The sequence below is a fragment of the Microchirus variegatus genome (assembly GCF_963457635.1).
Source record: "Microchirus variegatus genome assembly, chromosome: 13".
Taxonomy (NCBI): Eukaryota; Metazoa; Chordata; class Actinopteri; order Pleuronectiformes; family Soleidae; genus Microchirus; species Microchirus variegatus.
This window is the reverse complement of record NC_139814.1, coordinates 4,179,800-4,203,754: the sequence shown is the minus strand read 5'-3', so window position 1 is coordinate 4,203,754 and position 23,955 is coordinate 4,179,800. Positions and strand designations below refer to the sequence as shown.

Genomic DNA, 23,955 nt, shown 5'->3' with positions numbered 1-23,955 from the left:
CCTTCTTGTTCCCAAATGCTGATATGCTGTTTAAGTTGATGTTTGTCCAAAAGCTCTGCTCAAATATTTCCTTAAAACAGCTGATGTGGAGATTTCAAGGCTATAAATAATTTCATCACAGTTGTTTGCTTTCATTTGGTCTGCTGTGAAAGTTCCTTGGCTTGCTTCGCACCCAAAACATGACTCGTAATGTAGATGGTCAATCAACAGCAGGAGCAACGAGGGGGGAAAACAATTCAAGTGGAAACAGAATACTTCGAACAAGGGATACAGTTCATACAAAAACAAACCATGAACGCTAAAGGAAGTTAAACACAGGTGACTTCTAAGTCAAACACAAGCACTGGAACCTGCAAGCAATAATAAACCAGATTGAACATGTATATGCAGCTTAGTGTGGACTTAATGCAATGCATTGATTTCTTTTCTTAAAGCTATACTTACCTTTGATGCATTTTTACACTTTTCTTTTGTAATCTTATATTGCTCCTAATAACTATATGGCACTCTAAAACATAAGATAACGTAGCCGCTGCCGTTCCACCCTAGAGGGTGGGACTTTGAGGGAGGCGGAGGTGTTCATGTTAAATTTTTTTCTAAGTGCTGTGAGACATGCAAGAAAGGTAAGTATAGCTTTAATGTCAAACAGATGAATCACCACTATCCAGGATATAAACAGAGACTAAACCAGTGGCGTAGGCAGAAATAATATTTTGGGTGGGCCAGTACAAAAGTGGGTGGGCCATCTATGTCCAAAAACAGGAGCAAAGATGGGAAAATATAACTCCTGTCTTGGCTTCTCTACATTGGATCCCAGTAAAAAGTAGATTAGATTTTAAAATACTTCTACTCGCATACAAGGCCCTAAATAATCAAGAGCCTTCTTATATGTGACCCGCCACGGACCAAGGGGGAACAAGTCGGATCCTCTTAAGATTTGAAATGAAATAACCTAAAAGAATATAGGGGCGGGGGTGGTTTATTCTGTTATCATTTCTTGTCCTTACACTCCTGTAGTCTTAAGAGGATATTATGTCCAGTTTTTTCATGTATTGTATATGTATTGTTCTGTGTAGCAGTGTAGCTCACAACAATAGTATCTGTGCTCATACAGAGCAGGGTGTGGTTTCACTGACAGCTTAGACCAGGAGGGGGTTGTTCTATGTAAATGTGGTGATGATTCTGTCTCTTTGCTCTCAGAAGGTGTAAATCTTTGAGGCTAAAATTCTCCATAAAGCAGTTTGAGGAGTGCCTACATTCAAATTGCCATATCTTCTTCAAATATAATCCGATTTGCATTTGTTGGACATTGTTGGAAAGCTTAGAAATCACACTTTCAGAATCTGTAAATAACTAAAAATGTCCCTATGTAGACTTGTGACCTGTTTTGCCATGGCTGGACACATATTTGCGTGTGCGTATATTAGTATAATCACTTTATATCAACCCAATAGACCGCTCCGCTCCCTGAACTCAGGTCTACTGGTTATTCCTAAAATAAATAAAAGTCAAATAGGTGGTAGAACTTTTAGCTACCAGGCTCCTCTCCTGTGGAACCAACTCTCACTTTCAGTCAGAGAGTTTGACTCTGTCTCTACCTTTAAAATGAGACTGAAAACCTACCTTTTTAACATAGCCTATAGTCGAAGCTAGATCAGGTATGTCCTGATTAGAATAGTCTAACTTATGCTGCCATAGGCTTAGACTGCTGGGGGAATTTCCCATCATGCACTTAGAATGAGCACACAGACTTTGCACAAGCCGCACTTCTCTACCCCCAGTGAAGTTTTTCCTTACCCTGGTCGAAGGTCTAAGGACAGAGGATGTTACCAACCCTGTGAAGTCCTGTGAGACAAACTATGTTTTGTAAACTGTGGGCTATACAAATAAAATTTGATTGATTGAAATTTGATAAATAATACTTTAATAAATATTTGATCTTTTTCATCTAAAATACTCTACTTTGCCTTTTGTGTTTGTATGCCTGTGACAAGGGTAATTGCAAGAAGCCGGTGTACGATCTCACACCTTCCGTTCCAAATTTAAGAATTAATATTTGTCATATTAATCTAAATTTATGTCTGATCAATGAGACTTATCTAAAGGTCATGAAGTGACAGGTCATTCTGAACGTGTCTTTCTCCTCTGTTGAAGGAGTGGTGCCCCGTTGTTTAATTTATAAGGAAATTAATAAATAATTAGGCTAGGCTAGGACTGAGTTTTCTTGGCGATTTAGCAATACTGACTCAAGTGACTCGCATAACCTGGATCATTTGAGTAAGTGACTCAGAATAGCCCGAATCCTTTATAAGAATCGAGTTTGCCAGGCCTAGTAGCAGTGCATCCACCGTTCCAGAGGGGGGAGCTGCGCTTCCGAGAGCTGGTGTGCGAATGATGTCACTTCCGGGTATTGGCCAATCACAAGACAGTTGGGAAGGCTGTCTTCTGGGTGTGAGATTTCAGTCTGAAACACGGTGGCTGAGGACAGCGTCAGTAAGGAGAGATTTCTAACCCGGTGGCCACGGGCTCCTCCTGCCCTGCATGACCGCTGGGTGTCCCGGGCATCGGGGTCCTTACTGGCTCGCTGTTGGGGGTTCTTCGGACAATGACTCGGTCGATTCCAACCACATCTAATGACAACACCTGCACTTTTACACACGTGCGCTCTTATGCTTTCTCACACACACACACGCACCCCACTACACTATAAGATGAAACTGAACTGATATAGCTGTTGTAAACCTGGATACCCTCTCTTGATATTGTCGTTAATGGTTATTAGGAACCATACCTGTTATACAAATGAATGTCAATCAAATGTTGTTATGTTCTGTGAAGTATGTTCAGTATTAATGTAATTGTTTAATGTTGTTTATGTTCTGTCTTGTGAAGCATGCGCTGCCTGTTTTGTATAACCTTAATTGTTTAGTGTTGTTTATGTTCTGTGAAGTATGTTCTGTCTGCATTGTACTACTTTAACCATTTAATGCCACACCTAGACACTGTCACTGTTAATGTTGTCTGCGCATCTCTCTCTCTTTCTCCCTGTGCGGAGCATAATGACAACTCTGACTCCGCAGTGTCTTCAGCGCCATAGCTCTGGCTTACCTTGGTCAATGTGGGTGATTGACAGGTCGTTTTAAACCTCTACCCATAGAACCCATAGAATCAGGCCCGGTCTCCAAATGCATGTGAATCACTTTATGAGCCATTCAAAAGGACATAAATGTGTATGACGCATTTATGCGGACATTCACCCTTCTCTAATCAGAACGCTCTAATGTCGCTCTCTAATGATCAGACCGGGACTAGTCCCAAAAGCATGCTGGGAAGTGTAGTTCTTTATTAGAAGTGGTTTTGTGGGTAAACCCGTCGTATTTTGCTGAACAGGAGAGAGCAACTGTGCCGGGGAGCAAACGTTAGTGTCCGGAGCCGGGCTACCCTTCTTGTGGGCTACAAATGTGTTTGTGTGTGATTTCCCCTAGATTTAGGTCAGAAAAGAGTAAGAATAACAGTATATAACTGCAACTTCATCTGAGGACACTCTGGGTAATATTGTATACACAGTAACAACAGGGGAGGTATTGAGGAGGAATGACATCTGGATGAAGCCCTCCAAAATGTCTCGGCGTGAATGAAATGAATCCTGCTTCTGTTTTTCGACACATTGAAAGGTCAAAAGTGCATGCTATCTGTCATAATCCATGCGCACAAGTATATTTTTGTAACAGAATGTTCTGCTCATTTTGCACATTTTCGTAATTTACACCTAATGGACATGTATGTGTGTCCTGCTGCCGGAAGTGTCTTCACTCACCATCTTGTACTCCTTCCACGTTCTCTGGAAGTCCACGCTGCCGTCATTTCTGCGCTGGATGACCGTCCATCCACCACCTGCTGTTTCCATGTTGCAATACACCTACATGATTGAACAGAGTGAAATGGAAGGGTGGGAGAAAACACAGATGTATGAAGTTAACAGAAGACCTATACGTAACCCAACCACAAATTTAATGGATTCAAAATTCACCGTGAGTCTCAGTGGCATTAAAGCACAATGAAGGGTCATTTGGACAACCATTTTCAGACACTACCCTTCCCAGGCTTTGATGATGAATCATCTCTGGGAATGCATCGTATCTATGTCCTCCTCAAACATAATCAGCGTCTACTTATCCCTCACCAGCTCCCCAGCGACGTTCCTCATCAGAGGGCCTTGTTTCTGCAGGATCAAAGTGGAGGTCCAGTCTGGACACATACCAGCAGACACCTGGGTGTAATGTTGCCCTTAACCTTGGACCTCAGTGTGTGTAAGCTGATAAGGCAGGGTCGGTGCCTCTATCTGCAAGCGCCACTCTTTGTTTTCAGGAGGAGACCCCAGGGTAGATTGGAGAGGGTCTCACTCCTCAGCCAGCACACACAGCTGAACCCACACAAACACAGTCTTGGTATAATTCAGGAAGTAGACCTGACATTATCATTCTCCCCAAGACGAGCTTATCATTCATGGTATGCACAAAAAAAGTCACACAAAGGTATTTTCCTCCAGAGTCAAGTGTAAACCTTTTTTCTCTCGTTTTTTTTTTATTATTTAGTCCGTTCCGTGATATTTTGCAAAAATACTCGTTGTTCTTTGGTTTTCAAGGTCCTGTGTATAAGATGTAGTGTTCAGTGGCAGAAATTGAATATACTAAGTATAATGTTTGTATAATGTATAGTGTAATCACATAAAAAAATGGTAAGGCCTTTGCTTTATGGAGGCTGTGATCTTGGGCTTACATACAGTATTTCTTCAGCAGCACAAATAGACGTTTGTTTCATATTATAAGGCAGTAAAGTACCCAAGGCATCGACAAAGCCAGCAAATGGCACCGAAAGTGGGAAGGCAGCAGAGTGTAGAGAGTTGTGAAAAGTGTTTGCATCCATTCTGGTATGCAAAGGCCACCTTAGTTCCCTAAAAGTCACAATCACAAATCGACACCTAGCCTAACCTTTTGTCAAAACATAAAATCAACAGCCAACTATCAAGAGTATGTAAGATAAGTGTTGGGACAAAGAACACACATACACAAACACACCATCCTGATCAGCTCACTGTTTTACACCTGTTTCAATACTCTCACGCCAATGCTACTCTCCAGTCATCTGCCAAGTGTATTTTAAGCTCCCAGGCATCCTGCAGCAGTTAGCAGCCATCATTTACACTCATCACCGGCTGATGTCCAATTCTAAGGAAAAAACTGTGAAACTCTCTAAACCTACACAGAGATCTTCCTGGACATGTTCACATTACATTAGACACCAGCATCGCCGTGACACATCACAGCTTCTCACCTTTTTGGTCTCCTGGGAATTCAGCTGGATCGTGTAGATGGCGCTCTTCTGGAAGCCGGCCTGGAAGAGGTCAGCACAGTCACGGAACTTCTTTTCTTCTTCAACGTTTGTACTGTTAGGAACAACTGTTGGAACACAAAACATGATGGATGTATTTTATATGTAGAATACTTAATCAGAAATAAAACACAGTTGGGTGACACACACTTCCATGATGAAAAATATGATTGGTTTATAATGAGGTTATTAATTTGGTTTTCAGCATAATCATTAATAAACAATTATGGACAATTTATAACTTTTTTCAACACTTATATGGTTTTATTTGGTGGGATATTGTAACTGCTTACACAGTAATCTCACTAATGAGTTACTACTATGTATTTTAATGGCAAACATTAGCTTTATTGGAAAATATAAAATGCACAGTACAGACGTGCAAGTATTTGGCAAGCAACAAATCACTGTTGCCCTTTTTAATGTGATTTATGAGATACTATTTATTTCAACATTGATATAATGTAATGTTGACATGCTAAATAAGAATCCACTTATAAACCTTGTTAGTATAGTCTTATTGTAAAGTGACTAGATATTAAAATGAGCACAATGTGTCTCAAACTGATTATGGTGATAAAATAATTATACTGAAAGTTGTTTTTGGTTATTGGCTTTTAACAACCTGTAGGAATCACATTTATTTAAGGGAACACTAAAATATATGAGTTTATATTTTTGGGGCAGTAAATGTCATAAACTCTGATTAGCTTAGCATACATCGTGGAGGCTGGAGAAACAGGTAGCCGGGCTCTAATAAACAACATCTGCTTTCCAGTTCCTCTAAAGTGATAAGAGGACTGAGGGAAACCATTTTTGAAATGTCTATGTCTATAAGTCTAAGCTAGTTGCCTCCGCTTTTAAAAATAATGTTTATTTTAGTGAGCATTTTCAAATCAGCATTTATTAACGTAAATACCAGGTTCAGACTTCCCCTTTATCTTAAGGACATAATACTCTGTTATGATTTGACATGTTACAAGAATGCCAAAGCTCAGGTGTTGAAGCTGCATTATTTTATGATGAAAGAAGGGCTCAAATAAACATAGAGCATAATAATAGCACTTTAAATAAAGTACAAGCTATTGAGTACGTTACCCTTCATACAACCTTGTTTGTCACACATGACTTTTTATGAAATTTCTAACCAACTCTTAATTGCAATTTATCAAATTCCACATCTTTATCTGACAGGCGAGAATGTAAAAAAGAGTCAGAATCTTATTGAAAAGGTCTCACTGTGAATATCTTATAACACCAACGCGTTAACAAAGTGTGAAGCTGTTGTCGACTGAATGATTTCTCTTTCTCTGAGAGAGGGCTTCAGATTGTGACAGACCAGCTGCATCCGTTTCCATCTGTGGGTAATTATGGCTGTGCAGATTTTGAAACCAAGCAAGACACTAAGGATACAATACTACAAGCTATACATTTCAACTTCCTGTTATAACAAGTGGTTTATATTTGTCTTTGAAGCCCTGGGTTTATTGATGAAAAAACTGGAAAACCGATTTTCACTTTTCTTCGCCCTTTCTCCTGTCTTCATCTCAGTTTTCACACCATTGTTTTTATTATTGGACTTGAGGAGGTGGAAGAAGACGTCAGTGAAATGTGTCAGTGCTGTGATCCCTCCCCCTGCAGCAAACTTCCCGGTGGAAGAAGGGAGCTTATTTGGGTGTACCATGCAAGTATTTTGACAAAGTATTAAGTGTCAGAAACAAGAATCCCCGACTGCTACAGGTTGACCGAGTGGACCCTTGCACACCAGACTCTAATACAACAAAGGGTGGCCCTGTCAGGTGGTAATTTACCCCTCACTGTCATTCAGTCGGGGGTAATTTAGAGGGCAGGGAGATCGTTGAAAACAGTGTGAACAATTATTTCACAATTGCCTTTAGATGCTGTCTGCAGATGGACGGGATGCTGCAGTAGAGGAGCAGCTCGCTTAAACAGCTTGCTGCCCAGCTCTACAAATATTTTTTATGTCCCAATATTTATTTACAGAAAATATTTTGTGGTTCAGTGGGGACTTGTATTCAGTAGGGGGTTCATGTGAAAGGACCAGCAGGGCTTCAGTGTTTGCATAAATCAGTACCCTTGCCAAATGAGCCAAAGTACTTGAGCTAAAAAAGGGTGAATAATGGAGCTAAATGGACATCACAGCCCCCATGTGACTATAATCAGTCTTTAAATACTGCTGAGGGTTGAAGTGATTCATACAATAACTAATTAGTTTCTCTGGTGTATTCATATATGAAGGATGCAAAGCACTTTCAGTTACTTCCCACAGTACAATGTGAAATGAATTACAGTTGTGTGAAGGATTTAGGAGTTAGTTAAAGTTATACTTAGTCAATGCTGCACATCCTACTTTGAACTGCTTTGTGAAGAATAGGTGCAAACTGCTAGAATGTTCTCACATGTCATTTGCACTGGAGATCCCAAAGATTTTTTTGGTTCATCAAGGAAATCTGAAAACATGTCAACGCATTCTATTGTTTAAAATGTCCTTGCAACCCATGGTTGTCATGTTTAGGCAACACACGTAATCAGAGGCGATTCTAGAGTCTGTAGGGGCCCTAAGAAAAAATTCCCAGGGGGCCCGCAACCAGTGTTCATTATCATTATGTTACAAATAATCTGACACCAATGAAAAGTTCAAAGAGTTCAAAATGTTTTGGGGTTTTTTCAAAGTGAATGAAATAACATGGAAAAACCTTGTAACTAAAAAGTATGTGGAAAATATAAATGTAAAGAACAATAAAATACTGTAAATATCTTTTAAAAAATATAATATGTATAAACTTAGTAAAAAATACATTGCACTGTAAAGAACCCACATTATAAAACAATATAAATATATAGAACAATAAAATACTGTAAATAACTGAAAAAAACCATATATAAACTGAGTAAAAAAATATATGCATTACACATATGTAATGCAAATTATATGATAGATATGCATATAATCCTTTTTTTTTATTTTCCAACTTGCAGAATGATAACTTCACAGAGGTTAAAGTGAGGTGGGGCCCCTTTAGGAAGGTTTCCTACTGAGATGTCATTGCAAATCGGCCATTGTTTTTTAAGGGGTTAGTTAAGAGCCTGTGTAAGCACTGACAATGTCAACACTCAGTTGATGCACAGGGAAATGGAAAAGATTAACTTTTACAGCCAAAGCCACAGTCTTTCCTTGTATTTAACCAAGCATTTTAGTGGCCTAAATCTACTTAAATCTACCATGCTTTGTTTACACACATACCAACCTTAACCTCCCTCCTATGAACTTGTGAGGTAATAACATTAGACTTCCCACACTGGTTTAACATTTGGCACAGTTTTCAATCTTTTAAAATTTAATTTGAGAAGAAAGTTAGAATATTTTCACATTTGCAGGAGGTTTCATTGTAGTTATTGTACTGTTTACAAACTCAGCTGCAACAAAGTGATTTCAGATTGCTGGAATACTACAAAAGTGAAGTCAGCATTGCAACTGCCAAAATAAAGTATCAGCAGAAATTAGCACCTTCACCTAGATTTCATATTTTCATAACTGCCAGCTAGAGACAATATAAATCTGTTTTTCCACGTCTTTTTCATGGTCATTGAAGTATGAACTTAATCATGTTGAACTTTAAAATAGAACACTTACCAAAACTCTAGTGTTGAGGCATCACACTCTGCTGTAAAAGTGATGACTGCCACTCACTAAGTGGAATAATAAAACTGTAAAATAAATTCACATTTAGCAGCCAGAAGTTTTTACATGGCCTTTACATAGTCTGACACAAGCAGACGCCACTCCATGGCATGAAACACAAACACTTGAGAAACGAAATCCCTGCCTTGTGCTTAAAACAAGGGACAGTGTGTTGGACAATCAGTGAGATCTACCTACTCCTTCAACTCCTTTTGACAAGTTCTCCCTCAGGAGCTGTAAGAGTTTGACTTAATCGAGATGAGGTGAAGGAAAGGGGAGACCTCTGACTTACATACCCGCTCAATTTTCAATGCAGCCGTGAATCAGGAAAAGACCAACCACAGAGCAGCAGTGGTCATGTTCCATTTCTTTCACCTCTCTTTAAGGCAGCCACCAATTTTGGGCAGGGGTGTGACTTGAGATATCCAGCTATAAACACTAACCGGCACACTAAAAGCTATCTAGGATAGCTTCCAGTGAAATCAATCAAATATAACAGGTTAAAAATGCAATAAAACTGAGACTGAACATGTAAAATCAGGTCCAACCTGAGTGATACAGAAAGACCAGTCAGGCCAAGATGGTCTCAGAAGACCTTTGGTAATTAAATATAACATACATGAATCCAGAATAAACAGACGAGAGTGTGAATGCGAATTATACTATCCTTTGAAATTGATTGCACGGAACATTAAAATAACAAAAGGGAGCAGAATGATAAATACGGGGCATGAGTTAATCATCCACAACAGCTATCCACTCGTGACTCCTACATCCCTTCATGCCCCTGTTGTTTCTGTTGGGAAACATCAAGAGGCACTGTGGGGTCTTAAGGCACGTCTGCAGGAAATCCACAAATGAACACGAGGTTGCAGCCAATCCCCAAACATAGACATTAAATGTAAAATCTCTTGTGACTACCAGGATTTAAAGCCACTGTTCTAGGATCAAGTGGGTTTGAAGTTTAAATGGCCATGATAGGGGTAAATTAGTTCAGTGTGTCTCACAAAATGAGAAAGGTTGAATTACTGCCAGGTTAAACGTTGAGTCAGTGGAAATCCCTGATCCCACAGAAGGAACAGACTCTGAGGGAATAAAAAATAAACCTATTACCTCATAAGTTCTGTGCATGGACATTATAAAATGAAAGAGTGAAAAGTGACTGTTGCAAGAAAAGGATACCATGGTGGTTTACGAGTGGCACCTGAACCTGGTTATGGTAAGATTATGTTTGTTTCTTCATGCTGTTCTCACTGATACAGAGAATGACGCTGGTGCATGCCCGTGTCTGTCAGTATGAGGTAAAGTATACAGTTGTGTTGTGTCGGTCATGAATGATTCGTTCATTTGAGTGAACGAACTGACTGGGATCACTTAATGAACTGATTCGTTCCTTTCTTAGTTCAGTTGAGCTCAGCAGCGATCGTGGCGGCCAGGAGTGGAACTGCCGCGTTCTGTGAATCACTCGTGAAGTCGTTCGCCGACACCGTCACTCACTTGTGAATCTTCGGCAAACGACGCAAGCCAACATGCGCCGAGCGGGGAGGGAGTGACTAGTAAGAAGAACTGTGTCTGTCGTGCTGCTGTGATTTGAGAATCTCGCGAACGAACTGACACACAGAGAACTGGTGAACTGTGGCTGAGGACATGAATCTCGTCCGCGCTGTCACTCACTCAATGACCTGCGGCGCGAACATACTGCACTCAGGGAGGAGGTGAATCACGTAGCAGGGCACTGGGCTCCTGCTAAGCACTGAACGATTCGGTGAACGAATCCTTTGAACAAATCATTTTAATGAACTGATTCAAGTGATTCAATACACTCAAATGAACTGCCGATCCCATCACTAGTTTACAGAACTAGTGTCATCATAATTTTGTAAGGATCATAAAAAACAAGGATGTTGTAGCTGTGAATTCTTATTGGAGAAACTTGGTAATCCAAAACAAGTTGAGTGCTGCTTCAGAGTTTAATTCACTCACAGCCAGTCTGCAAACATTATTTTGCTCATTGTGGTCTGGATTTTGCTTAGGTTAGAGCTATCGCCAGTGGAGGTGAATAAAACTCGGGTGTACAAGCAACTGACAGCTGACTGACATGCTCCATACTCCTTGACTGAAAAAATAAACACAAACACTCCTCAGTGTGGACTAAGCCAGTACATCCGAGATGATTCAGATTTTGCTGCAGAGAAATTGACGAATCAAAGAATAGCTTCTACACTAGCAGTTATTTTATGCTGTACGCTGAGCTAATTTCTAATTACATTTTCCTACTTACACTCTGATCCTTCCCTTCTATAGTCCTCATTATATTTCCTGTCTGCTCTTCCACTATGGACCATAGAGCTGTCAGTCCCCTATATCTGGAACTTTCTCCCACAAATCCCTGACACGCCTCACTTTTAAACCCATGGCAAAACCCACCTGTTTAGAATCGCTAACTTTTTTTCTTTCTCTGTTCTATCTGCAAAATGGCCTTGAAAGGTGCCCATGAATAAAATGTATTATTATTTAAGGTGCACAGTTGTGGGTTAGGGTTTTCTTTTTTAAGATTTGTTCGCATTGAATATCAGGTTAATCTTTTGTGAGATGAGATTACATGCAAAAACAAAAAAAAAGAATTTTGCATCAGTTGCACTTCGTGAATTCCCACGCAGACACAAAGTCAGTGTCTTTGTGGGACTCCTTGTGTTCATTGTCTTCATTTGCTGGAGTTGAACTATTTGAATTAAGGTGAAACATTTGTGTGATGTGATGTTGCAGAGGCCTCTAAGCACTGAGAGATGCTTCCATCATCCAGAGAGTGAATCAGGACTAGAGAAAAGTTTTGGTATTTGGTGAGTGAGTGACAAGGAGAGCAAGTGAGATGGGGGAAAGAATGCACGATTATCAATGCACGATTATGGCTTGTTTTTGGGTGTTGGTAACCGCTAGCATTAGCTCTATGTGCGTTGTCACCAGTTGTATTTACTCTTGCGTGTGTAACACGAGTAAATAGAAATGATACAGTACCACAAATAGCATGAGTAATTTGGCACAAATTACTTATGTGAATTGCTATTACCGCTCCCAGTTACCAGACTAATGTAAACAATAATAATCATACACAGTAAATATAGCAGTTTTAATTTAACACCTAAAGAGTCAATTTTAACACTAGGTCAGTGAATATATGATCCCACTCCATAGTGTGTTAAATGTACACTCAGCATAGAGTTAACATTTCAGTGTTCAATTCTGTCAGTGTTAATATTTTACACTACACTATTAAGTGTTAATAAAGATTAACACTATGAACCAATCAACACTCAGAGTTATTCACAATTGACATCAGCTTTTTAAGGTTATTCAGAATTAACTCTCTCTTAACTACTCTTGATGTGTGTTAAACCTATTCAGCACTGTCTTTAGTGTTAAAATCTAAACATTTGTATGAAAAATGCAGGAGAATATACATATATATATATATATATATATATATATATATATATATATATATATATATATATATATAAAATAAATACAACTAAATCCATGTCTTATCACAGCATTTATTAAACAAAAAAGCAGTTTCATGAAAAATAATACATTTATAAAATGCTATTGAATATGTAATTCACCAAAATTGACTCTTCACAAAAATGCGTTTCAAGGCAAAAAATATTATTATGGAATTATAAACAGTGAGGCATCAGTATTTCCATAAGACATTTGAAAATCTAATGGTTTAAAGTACAGCGACTCTTGTACATCAAATACTTTGGATAACTAAATATGGACATCAATGTTTCCAAAATTGGAATATAAGCGAATTTGTCAGTGACAGTGTCAGTTCCCGGATGATATGCACCAGCGCATCTGTTTCTACTGTTTTCACATCTAACACCAAGTACTTTTTCTACAGGTTCAACAATGTTCCATTTATGTGTAAAATAGCAGTTTCGTTTAGATTCTAAATTGAGTGAAGTAAAGGGGTTTCAAGCTTTCCAAAACTCTGCTCAATTAGTTTTTTGATAAGGTAAACTATTTAAAATAGTATATTTTGCTTGATTTTGTACCTCCAGTACCACTTCTTCCATAGATGACACTAAATTGTTGTAATTAAACTGACTAACACTAGCAACTTGTAGTTGTGCAATAGCAGATACACACAAGTCACGGAGACTTTCACTGGCAGGACTTGAGAGATGCTGGGCACTTCATCAATATTTTGCAATGGCCAATCAACCTCATCGTCTATGACACTGTCATCACTGTCATCTTTTAGCTGTGGGCCCTCCACCAGTGGGCTGACGCGTTGGCCTTCTGCTGTCTGCTAAAACACTCCTCCTCTGTATGGTTTTCAGTCTCCACGCTAAGTAACCACTGCCATTCTCAGAATCATAGAAATGCTCCTGCAAAATAGCAAAATGGCAAAACATCCCTATAATATGTAAATGTTTTCAGCACTAGAAAATAAATAAATCTGAATTCATTCTTCAAATTTCAATCTTTACCGAGTGTCAGGAAAACAGGAAATTCCAGAATCTTAAAAAGGAAGCTTACATGTTTGGCATCTTCATCCTCCCTCTGCCGTTTTCTTGAGGGGCTGTTGTCTTCATCCAAGATAACATGATATCAGAGTCACCGGAAACAAATTCAAGAACGATTGTTTCATCAAGGTTATTCAATGAATTTTCCAGCTCTGAATTAGTTGTGACATCAGCTGCTCTGGAAGCCACATCAGGGAATCTACGTGTAGTCCAAAGGAGATGAAACGAAGATCATCTCCTTTCTGATCACTATTGATTTTTGTTTTAATCAACATGATGTCATCTGTAAAAACAGAAAACTAACATTATAATATGCATCACAAAATGCTTAAAATTGTCTTAGCATAAGATGGAGAAATTGTTTTTTATAATTTTGCGACATGACATGACACCAACAACATCAAATCAATCTTTCCCATTAAAAAAAAGAAATAATTGGTGAGAAATCATGTACAAAGCATGAACTATTGTGGCAGAAATATAAAAAAAAGTCTGGGTTTAAAATTACAAATTATTAATTACACTTACCCGCCCCATATAAGTATGTCGTATTTTGGCGAACACAATAAACCGAACATACGCAATAAATGACAGTGGCATTGATTACATCACGTGTGTGGTGTTCACTGCACAGGTTTACTAATATGCAGTAATACAATATGTAATATGCAGTAAATTAATATTTTAGCCAACCACATAGTCACAGTTAAAAATATATATATTTTCAATAATAACGACATAGCACCCTACATCCAAGAACATAACATTATTATCTAATTGGCACTATGCAAAATGTGATGTGGTGATGCAAGCATTTTAGCTAGGTAATGGGCTGGGTTTTGAAATGAGGGAAATCTAAGGACAATTTAAGAACGCCTGCCTGAACAAAAAAGTCTTAAGCCCTTTTGGTTTCCGCAGGTGTTCAGGGAGGGAGCGCCAGATGTGAGGGGCAGCGGAGCAGAAAGCTCATGGTGCGGAGTCTTGTGCTGATGGGCTGATGGAGGAGGTTACTGCTTTGGGAGGTTGAGGAGAGTTTGGCGATCATAAGCCAGCAGAGTGGATACATATCGGAAGGCAAAAAGTAACAAAACAGACGCGACTGCGAAGGGGCGACTCTAAAGGTAGAGTCTAAAAAGCTACTGGCTGTACGGTGAGCGGGAAATACAACTGGTATAAAACGTTCCATTCACTAAAATGTAAATGGCATTTAAAATGTGAGCAAATAGAGAGACTTACCACAATCTTTACCAAGCAAGAAGATGGCGTCTGTCCATGAGTTTCTTTGTCTGACTCTGGAAAGTTCTCGATGATTTGAAATGAGGAGGAGTGGGCGGAGCATATTAAGATATTAACACTTAATACTGTTAAATTGACTCTGACAGTGTTAATTCACTTTTTACACCAGGATTTAAACTCTGAATATTGACACTGACACTGCAGGGGGAGGGGGCGACTTTTTACTCTTGTTGTTGTATAAAGATACTTTGACACTTCATTTTTGACACTGGAACATTAACTGTGTAATAACAATAACACAGATGTCTTAATTGCTGTAATATGACACAAAATGAAGACATACAAATTATTATTCAAATGTTATTTTTTTTCAAGGCCATCTATTCATGTATCGCACACACAAACAAACTGACAGACCAATAATCCAGCCCTAGAACTACTGTTTCCTGCTACTATGGCTAAACATATAGTGGATAGGTTGGTAATATCACGTTACACCTTTGCTCACAGATGTATTTGAGCACACAATGGTTTTTGGCTGGCCTTCCACAGTATAAATCATGATTGTTGCTCTCTCGCCTTGTTGTTTAACTTCAAACTTCACCGCCCTGCTTGTTATTGTCATCAATCTAAACCACTGATTATTCCAGCTATGAGCTGCTGGATCCCTTCTCTGTAGCTCAGCCAATGTATCAGGCTTGTCCTCTAGATTAAACATTTACTTCCACCTCAAATATGTTACGGCTTTTCTTCATCTCAATCAGTCATACGACACAACTGCCAAATCTCCAGTGGATAAAAGAGATTGGGTCACAAACCTCCTGACATGTAAGTCACTGATTCCAGATAACTTACCTCCATCTTTAGAGCAGAGGTTGAGCAGGTTATGGACGGTATCCATCATCTCCTGCTGCTGTCTCTGCAGGGCTGTGCTGTTTCCCGTGGCTCGGCTCAGCTGGGTCTCTAGCTCCCTGATAACCCCGCTCTGCCTCCCTACCAAGGTCTGGAGACTTCCCTTCTCCTTCTTCAGCGTCTCCAGCTCCTCATGGTGTCGCATATCCATCTCAAGCATCTTCTGCTCCATGAGGCTGGAGAAAGAAATTTGGACTGAGGTTTTATTTACAGGATTTAAATGGTTGAATCTTGTTTCGTCACTGTTTCAATAAAACTAACAAGTTTCCAATCATTAAAGCGGAACTAGACCGGAAGTTCCAATTAACGCTGTTTTTTAGTGTGTATCTGTGTCATTACCTTGTTTAAGAAGCCCTGAAGGTTCTAAACAAACAGTTCAGCCACTGCTGAGAACACTGTGTTTTATCGTAATCTCCGGCTCAGCGAGATCTCTGAAAAAACCCGGTCCGGTTACGTAAACACCGGTTCTCCAGAACAGCAGATCGTCCTGCTCCGGGCACTAGTCCGGGGACATCTGGTTGCGTACATTGAAGCACAGAAGAAGAATAACGTCCGTTGTGGAGGTGTTTCACGAGCGACAGTGTCTTCTGACTCTGGGTCTGACTCCGGGTCACAGGTCGTCAAAGGGACTGCGGCGGGGAGTCGTGAAGAAGCTATTTTTAAACACTGTTAAAACAATGTTTTTATAATGAGTAGCAGTGCATCCACCGTTCCAGAGGGGGGAGCTGCGCTTCTGAGAGCGGGTGTGCTGAATATGTCACTTACGGGTACTGGCCAATCACAAGACAGTTGGGAAGGCTCTACACTGGCTGGCCAATCACTCTGTCTTCTGAGTGAGAGAGTTGAGTCTCAAATCTCGCGGCTGGGAAACACAGTCAGAAAAGAGCAACTAGGAGGTTTTGACTATAAAAACAAGTTAATGTATGTAAGTAGACCTCCATAACTAACCTACATGTGCAACAGGACCACTCTATGTGAGCTTGAAACATGCATGTGATATTTTTTTTTTATGTAGCCATTGTGACTTTGTGTTGGGCATAATTAATAGGATTCCTCCATATTAATGTCCTGCTTTTCCTCTGATGAAAACTGTTAGTATTTAATTGCTGTAATGCACACCCTTCCCAGTGGCTCATACTCAGTAATACAGAAATACAACCATTGACGTCTGCATAGGGTTGGTGGCTTTGTTCTCTGCAGAGTACAAACTATACCCTCCATCATGCACATCACATATTTGAGAGGAAATGAATAAGCCCTGACAGAATCTGAGCTTCAGAATTGTACAATTTACTTCCTAAAAGATGAAATGAACTTCATGCATTAAGAAATCATCTTTTCCCTCAGTTACTGATTTGGTGAAGGAAAAAGAATAGATAACGTGTAAGATGGAAACATGTCATAATTGCACAAGCTTAGGGAAAATGACCTCAGAGATCTATCTGCATAAAACTCAAGAAGAATTTAAAATTCAGACTCTCTGGAGATTCTGCTTTCAAGGGAAGAATTGAAGAATAACTTTTGAAGAATATTGTTTTTATCTAAAGTGATTGCAATGTGTGTCCATGGAAACACCAACAAGAAATGTGGACCAAACCCTTTTAAGCACTTTATCATCAATCCCCCAGGACCAATCGTTGTAAAGTACAAGCTCTGGAGACATGGAGATCCATCCAGGCATATTTTACCTCCTCTGTGTTGCAACAAATACACAGCAGTCCAACTTGGAAAGCACAGCCACATGGATTTGAGGCTGATTTACGGAACATCATAGGGCAAATGCGTCTCGATTATGCAGTTATTTATACAAGTGAAAATTGTTTTGGAAAATGGACAAAGTAAGTGGCAGTCAATGAAAGCTGGTAGCAAGCTTTTGATTTTATTTATGTAACCCTGCTGAGAACAGCAGTAGTTCCAGTAAAGATTGTTTTTGTTCATCTGTTGCTTTATCATCTTTTATTTCTCCACCATCTTTGGTGCTTTTGTTGAGATGTATTTGCTTGCCATGTTGTCTGTTTACCTGTTTTTGTCATGCAGTTTGCTGATCTCATTGGTCTGAACCATTAACTGTTTCTCCAACTTGTTGGTGGAAAGAGAATTTTCGAGCATCTGGATCTCAAGCCTTGACGTCTGATTCAGGACCTGCCATGAAAAGAAATAAATAGTTGTGAGGAATAGAAGAAGAATAACAATGTTGGCCATACTGTGCTATAGCTGCAGGCATAGCAAACATATATATTATCTGCTCCAAACCCTGAAAGAAAAATACAAAAACTGAGGCCTGAGTATAAAAAAAAAAACTCAAGAGACTTTGTACATTAAAAGCACAAATCAACTTTGTTTTCATTTTGTCACATGGTAATACTTAGATGATATTATTCTCTGCTATGTAATTACCTTCTTCTATACATTGCAGTTATCTTCTTAGTGCTTAAGCAAAAGTTACTAACCACTAACTTTACAACTTTCCATCACCTCCTCCTAAAACCTCAATCCATAAAGCCTCTGTTAAACAGAGAAAGGAGCCTGGGCCAAATAACTCAACGGTGGAACAGACATTTATATAGCATCCCTATTGACTTTGGCCAATTCTCTGTAACCTTTTTGGGGCAGTTGAGTGTGGAATGGCTGGGTTAATGGAGCATTGGATGGATCCCTCTTAGTGTTACAGCATGTGCGTGAGAGAAAGAAAGCAAAGAGAATACAGAGCGAGTTCATCACATACCATGAGTGAGTTTATTAGGTGTTACCTGTGTCTCAACGTCGGTTAACTTTCGTGTCTGTTCTGCTGTCTGAGAGAGAAGGTTAGTGCCCATTTCCAACATGGCTGCAGTGTGGTTGTGGACTGCACTCTGCTGCAGTTGAGCCATCTCTGTCTTCATGCTCTCTTTAATATAGTTTTCAATCTGCACCAACAAAAAAAAAAAAAAAAGAGTTTAGATTTCCAGTCCAGCAAATTTGAATACCAAGTCAAATGTGATTAAGGCGTATTGACAGAAATGTAATATACTACCCATAAGTACAGTACTGTGCAAACATTTAAGCCACCATTAGATTTGCTCTTTTAGTAATGCTATAACAGCAATAGAGGATAATTATTTATATTTCACTATACCAGAACACATCCAGAAAATACGTATGCAGTTTTTCGTTGTTTAAAAAAATAAATAATAATAATAATCTGGAAAAGAAAAAAACATCCCCTACAGGTGTCAAGTATTTAGCATGATCTACCCTTACACTTGAACAATAACACAGCTCTGTTGATGCTGGAGTGGAACCTTACTTAAAGGTATACCCTGTGTTTGTCCAACTATTTCATTTAAAGAAACATCTGCTGGAAAAAATATATATATTGCACCAGGTTTATTCAAGACATGCTTGAGCATTACACACGTTGCATGAGTTAAACTCATTGACAGCTTCCTAATGTATAAGATCAGCTTTAAGTCGCGTCATTTCATTCCAAATTCCAATGATCACAGAATTTGACAGAAAAATAACAAGCTGGTGGTGCCCTGAAACTTTTGCACAGTACTGTATGTTTGCACACTTGTATAATCGCTTTACAACACAATAAAAAAGCATGTTTTCATATAAAACTATGTATTTACTTAAGGCAAAGGTCTTGCTTTACAGAAGCCACCATCTTGCCATGTTCATACAACAGTTAAGTTTCAATCTGCAGAGCCAGATGTGGTTAGCTGGATGTGAACAGATCTCTACTGAAGTATTATATGCCTGAAGGAACCATTACATATAAAATAAGTCTATAAAGCTTTCAGTTGAACAATATTTTGTATGAATATGAAGCAATGTGCTTTTATATTCTGTCTTTCACTGTCCTCTGAACTATATAATTGTAGGTTTAATGGCCAGTATACAACATTGTTTTTGTGCCTGGAGATGATCTTCATTTTCACAATAAGCAGCTACTTGTTTGTTCATTAATGCTGCTGTAGAAACAAAGAAAAAAAAAGAAAAAAATCAAGCAAGGCCTTACCTAAATCACATTAAAGGGCTTATTCTTATGGGTAGTGGATTCAATAAAACAACCTAAATGCTACATACTGAACCTTTAATTAAACCCACAGATTCTTCTTTCCATCCTTGTACTTTGTCTCCTTGTGTACTGTGCTTTACATCATCACATAACCTCAACTGAACTTATTAGATAGAAGGATATGGCAATAGACATCCTTTTGTTTTACAGATACAGTAAATATAACTTGGTTTGATTTTTAAATGGCGTCTTCACAGTCTGAAGATGATCCAACACGGCCAGTGGGGAGAATCTCAACCACTTGATCTACAAAAGATGTTTTTTTGTGTTCTGCTTTGGCTCATCAATAGGCTATAACTGCCATTTATCTGGCACGTCTAAGCCAAGACAAATCATTGTCAAAGAGAGCAATATCATATGTGTTGTGATCTGAGCAACAGTTCCCATTCATCTGTGTGAGGGTGTAATTCAATTTATGGGGTTCATTTTTGTACCATGAATCTGAAGGTAAATAATAGGTTTCCAAAACAAGAGTTCCTGAACTTAAAAAAAAACAAATACATTTTCGCATTCGTTAATGGGCTAAGTAAAGTGATAAAAAAGTTTTTTTTCTTTTTCTTCTTTTCACTATAGTTGAGGAATTGTAGTTTCAGTTCGCATCTGATCAAATGAATGGCTCAATAAACATTTTTTTTTTTTCCTATTTTCTGCTTTTCTATATCATGTGTGGATTTTCAATGTGGTCAATCTAATCATGATAGGCAATACAACTGAGCAGTGATAGCTATCTTTGCTTTTCAGCAGAAGCACACAAATTTACAACCATCTACAATGCTCCACCAAATGGAATTAACTTTAAAATCAAATATCCTTTCTGGTAGATATATATTAAAGTCAAATGTAAAATTAGTTCTAGTTGCCAGATTTAAGATTTAATACAGCTTCTACTAAGTGTGAAATACATGATGCTGATTCAAGTGTCACTATCCACATAACAGACGATGGTCTGGCCCAAGAAATTGGAAAGGAAACAAGGAGTGGAGTCCACAACACTCAAAGTAATGATGGATTACTTTGATAATGAACCATAGAAAATGACTGTGAAAATTGTTTGCAGTCCATGTAGACATGTACATTTTTCTCAACACTGTTGCTTTTACATCCTTAAACTTTACAGCTAAGACCACCTTGCATCAGCAGTCTTTCCGCTACAGTTTACTCATCTGCTCAGGTTATTGTGTCCACTGTTTAAGGACAATGAATGGCTCTACACAGTGAGAGTCATCTTGAGAGAAAATACATAAAAGGGACAGATGACTGAGGGAAACTTCATGGTTTGTCTCTGAGGGAATGTGGCTGACTCATGGCTTGATCTTGTGGGGGGGTCATAAATGGAAAGTACCAAGGCGAAAGATTAAACAAATACATCCAATCATGTAGAATCACCACTTGGGAAGCTATAAAATAAGCATATGTGGGTGTTAGGGTATTTAGAGAGTTTCTAAGATTGACTCCAGTTAAATGTTGTGTTGTTGCATGCAGTCAGTCACTTTAAATAGAATCTATTGTCAGCAGTGAACACAATATGTGTTTCTATTGCCAGATGTGAAAAGCAAATTTACATCATTTTGGAATTTGATTCTGTTGGTGAAATAAATGAGTGCAATATGTGACTGCAGATGTGATGGTGATTGACCAGAGGTTCTTATATGTCAGCATAACATTCTCTCCAGAGAATAACCCAATTATTTTAAGTCAAACTGACACTGGAGCCAATTCATTTTATTCTGAGTGCTGTTTTCTGTTCATTTTCATCAAGCAACAGGGTCAAAAAAGCCAATGAAATAAAATACAGTGCGTCATTGGAGTCGACACATATACAATTTGGTTAGCCTCTGCATGGATTGTGTTAATATCGGTTTAAAAAAGCAAAAGCATGATGTCAGCCTTAACCATACATCCAATATCCCTTATACAGCAATGTTTACCTTGAGTTAGCTGAGATTAGCCACCGTACGCCGCTGATCATATCAGACCAAATATGGCTTCAGATGCAAAGCTAAGGAGTGTATCCTTAAGGTTTGCTTTGCTGTGTCTTTATTTAACTTATTATTTCATGGGATGTATTTCAAAAGACTTATGTATATGTTTTCAGTTGAAAACCTAAATCTACACACCAGTCAAGTGAAATAACACTTTCCTCAAAGTTAAAAATACATTTGGCTCATAGTGATCCATAATAGACATTCCAGAAGGTAAAATAAAACTAGATTCTGCTTTAAAATACTGCTAAATCTCGGGATTGGCCTTCCAAAATTATCATTGGCTCAACGAGAGTCACGTACAGATTATGCATCCCTCAGTGGTACTTAATGAGGAGGTAAAGGATTAAAGATGTTTGGCACATTCTGGCTTTATGTGAACTTTATGCAACATCTCCATGAAAACCTATTATTACTTTGATTGCACGGCTATAATGCAGCATGTACAATTTGAGAGTTTAGACAGTTTTTGAAGTACTAAGTAATTAATTGTTCATCACTGATGTCAAACTATCTTTATTCAAATCACAATATCAATTGTCACAAGAGCATGTTTGTGCAAAGTGCAGTGGTGACTTTATAACCAATCGTTTTGAATTGGTAAACTAATCATGTTCAGGAGATGTTTGGGAAATAAAGTATAACTTCATTTTACAAAGGTTTTTAAATCTATACATTAAAAGTTGAACTAAAAGGTGGGGAAAAATGTGTTTGGCGATCCAAAAACAAGTATCCTGACCCAGTCACAGACACAAAAAATAGAATCTGTGCCAAACATGTTGCAGGATGCAGAATTCAAAAGCAAATGAACTGTTCATCATACAGATGGTCAAGTATTTAAGTGTACATATTTATGGAGCACATTGGAGACAAAAAGGCATCAAATAAGCTGCTAAATTCCATCACTTGAAAGCCAAGAACAGGATAATCCTTCAAGATGATACTCCTTGCTATCTATGTAACAGATTAGCACAAATGCTAACCACTTTTCTGACATTTCCCATTTGGAGTAAGTTCCATTCCAAAAGTGGGACTGGTCTTGAACTTTTTCTTAACTGCTCGCCATGACAGTGCACACAGTGTGAAAGTTAGACAACGGTAGGCCTGGACTGTATAAGGCACTTACTGCTGATGCTCTGTCACATCTCTGCTTATCTCTGGCTCTGTGAGTGTGTGTGAATGTGGGGAGGTGATTGTGCTTCTCCTTAGACCTGGTCTCTGGGATACATCCCTTGCGCTCAGGTCTACATCCATTTCAGGCGACTTCAATGGAGAAGAGCATGCAGGCTATTACCCTTCCCCTAAATCAGAACCTCCTGGTGTATCATAAGCTACATTTGGACCAATGCCAGCAAATACACTCACTCCTTCTTATCACCCACTGACAATTAAAGGTGAATTTGACACCCCTCCTTGAAACCTGGGCGTATCATTATTTAAAGCAAGGCTTTAGGAGGAGTTAACCCTGACTTACTACACTGCAACTCTTTGACATTGTAGATACAGCTAACTTCTGTTTGTATCGCAGTGAGCTGTCTTACTTAATCATTGGGTTGTTTGTTTTTAAAACCACCTTTAAGGCTCTCTGTCTTAAACTCTGTCAAGATTAAGTGAGTCACAACTCACAGTTGACCTACGTGACCTTCACCCCGGTGGCCGACATCCAGACTTTAACTCAATTGCTGCCACATTTTTTCCCCCCTTTTCACAATATCAGTCCCAAAATAGAGATTGGCCGAGAGTTGAAGAGGAAACAAAACAATAAGAAAGAAAAAGATAAACCAACACATATACGTTTTGGTGTATTTGCCAGATTTTCAGAAATTCAGAAAGAAGATGAGGCATTTTGAATTTGAGTATTCACTTACATGTTGCACTGTCTTCACGGACAAACACATACTGTCCCAATATCTGTTTGATTTTTATAAACATTGAAGATACAGTTTTTGTTTAGTTTTAGTGAGCAACAGGCCGAGATTGAAAATGAAAACAACAGCAGAGAATACTCACATGATGAGAGATGACAAGGCAAAAATAATGGACCATAACTACATTAAAAAATAGAATGAGATATAACCTTGGCTATAGTTGCTTCCCTAACTGGGAGAAAAGCAATTGGTGGTGCAACAGACA

The 23,955-nt window shown here is 38.7% G+C and overlaps 1 protein-coding gene across 2 annotated transcripts in view; it reads right to left on the bottom strand.

Moving 5' to 3' along the window:
- angpt1 (angiopoietin 1) overlaps positions 1 to 23,955 on the bottom strand; it is a 70,923-nt gene that overhangs the window by 23,986 nt on the left and 22,982 nt on the right. Inside the window, exons 2-6 of one of the 2 annotated variants that reach the window (XM_083899255.1) lie at positions 18,528 to 18,683; positions 17,798 to 17,919; positions 15,717 to 15,953; positions 5,335 to 5,446; positions 3,818 to 3,919 (exon numbers count right to left, since the gene is read on the bottom strand). In XM_083899255.1, coding sequence (XP_083755381.1) covers positions 3,818 to 3,919; positions 5,335 to 5,446; positions 15,717 to 15,953; positions 17,798 to 17,919; positions 18,528 to 18,683 — 729 coding nt within the window. Of the gene's footprint in view, positions 1 to 3,817; positions 3,920 to 5,334; positions 5,460 to 15,716; positions 15,954 to 17,797; positions 17,920 to 18,527; positions 18,684 to 23,955 lie in introns of both variants that reach the window. The other variant, XM_083899254.1, reaches the window with a different exon arrangement.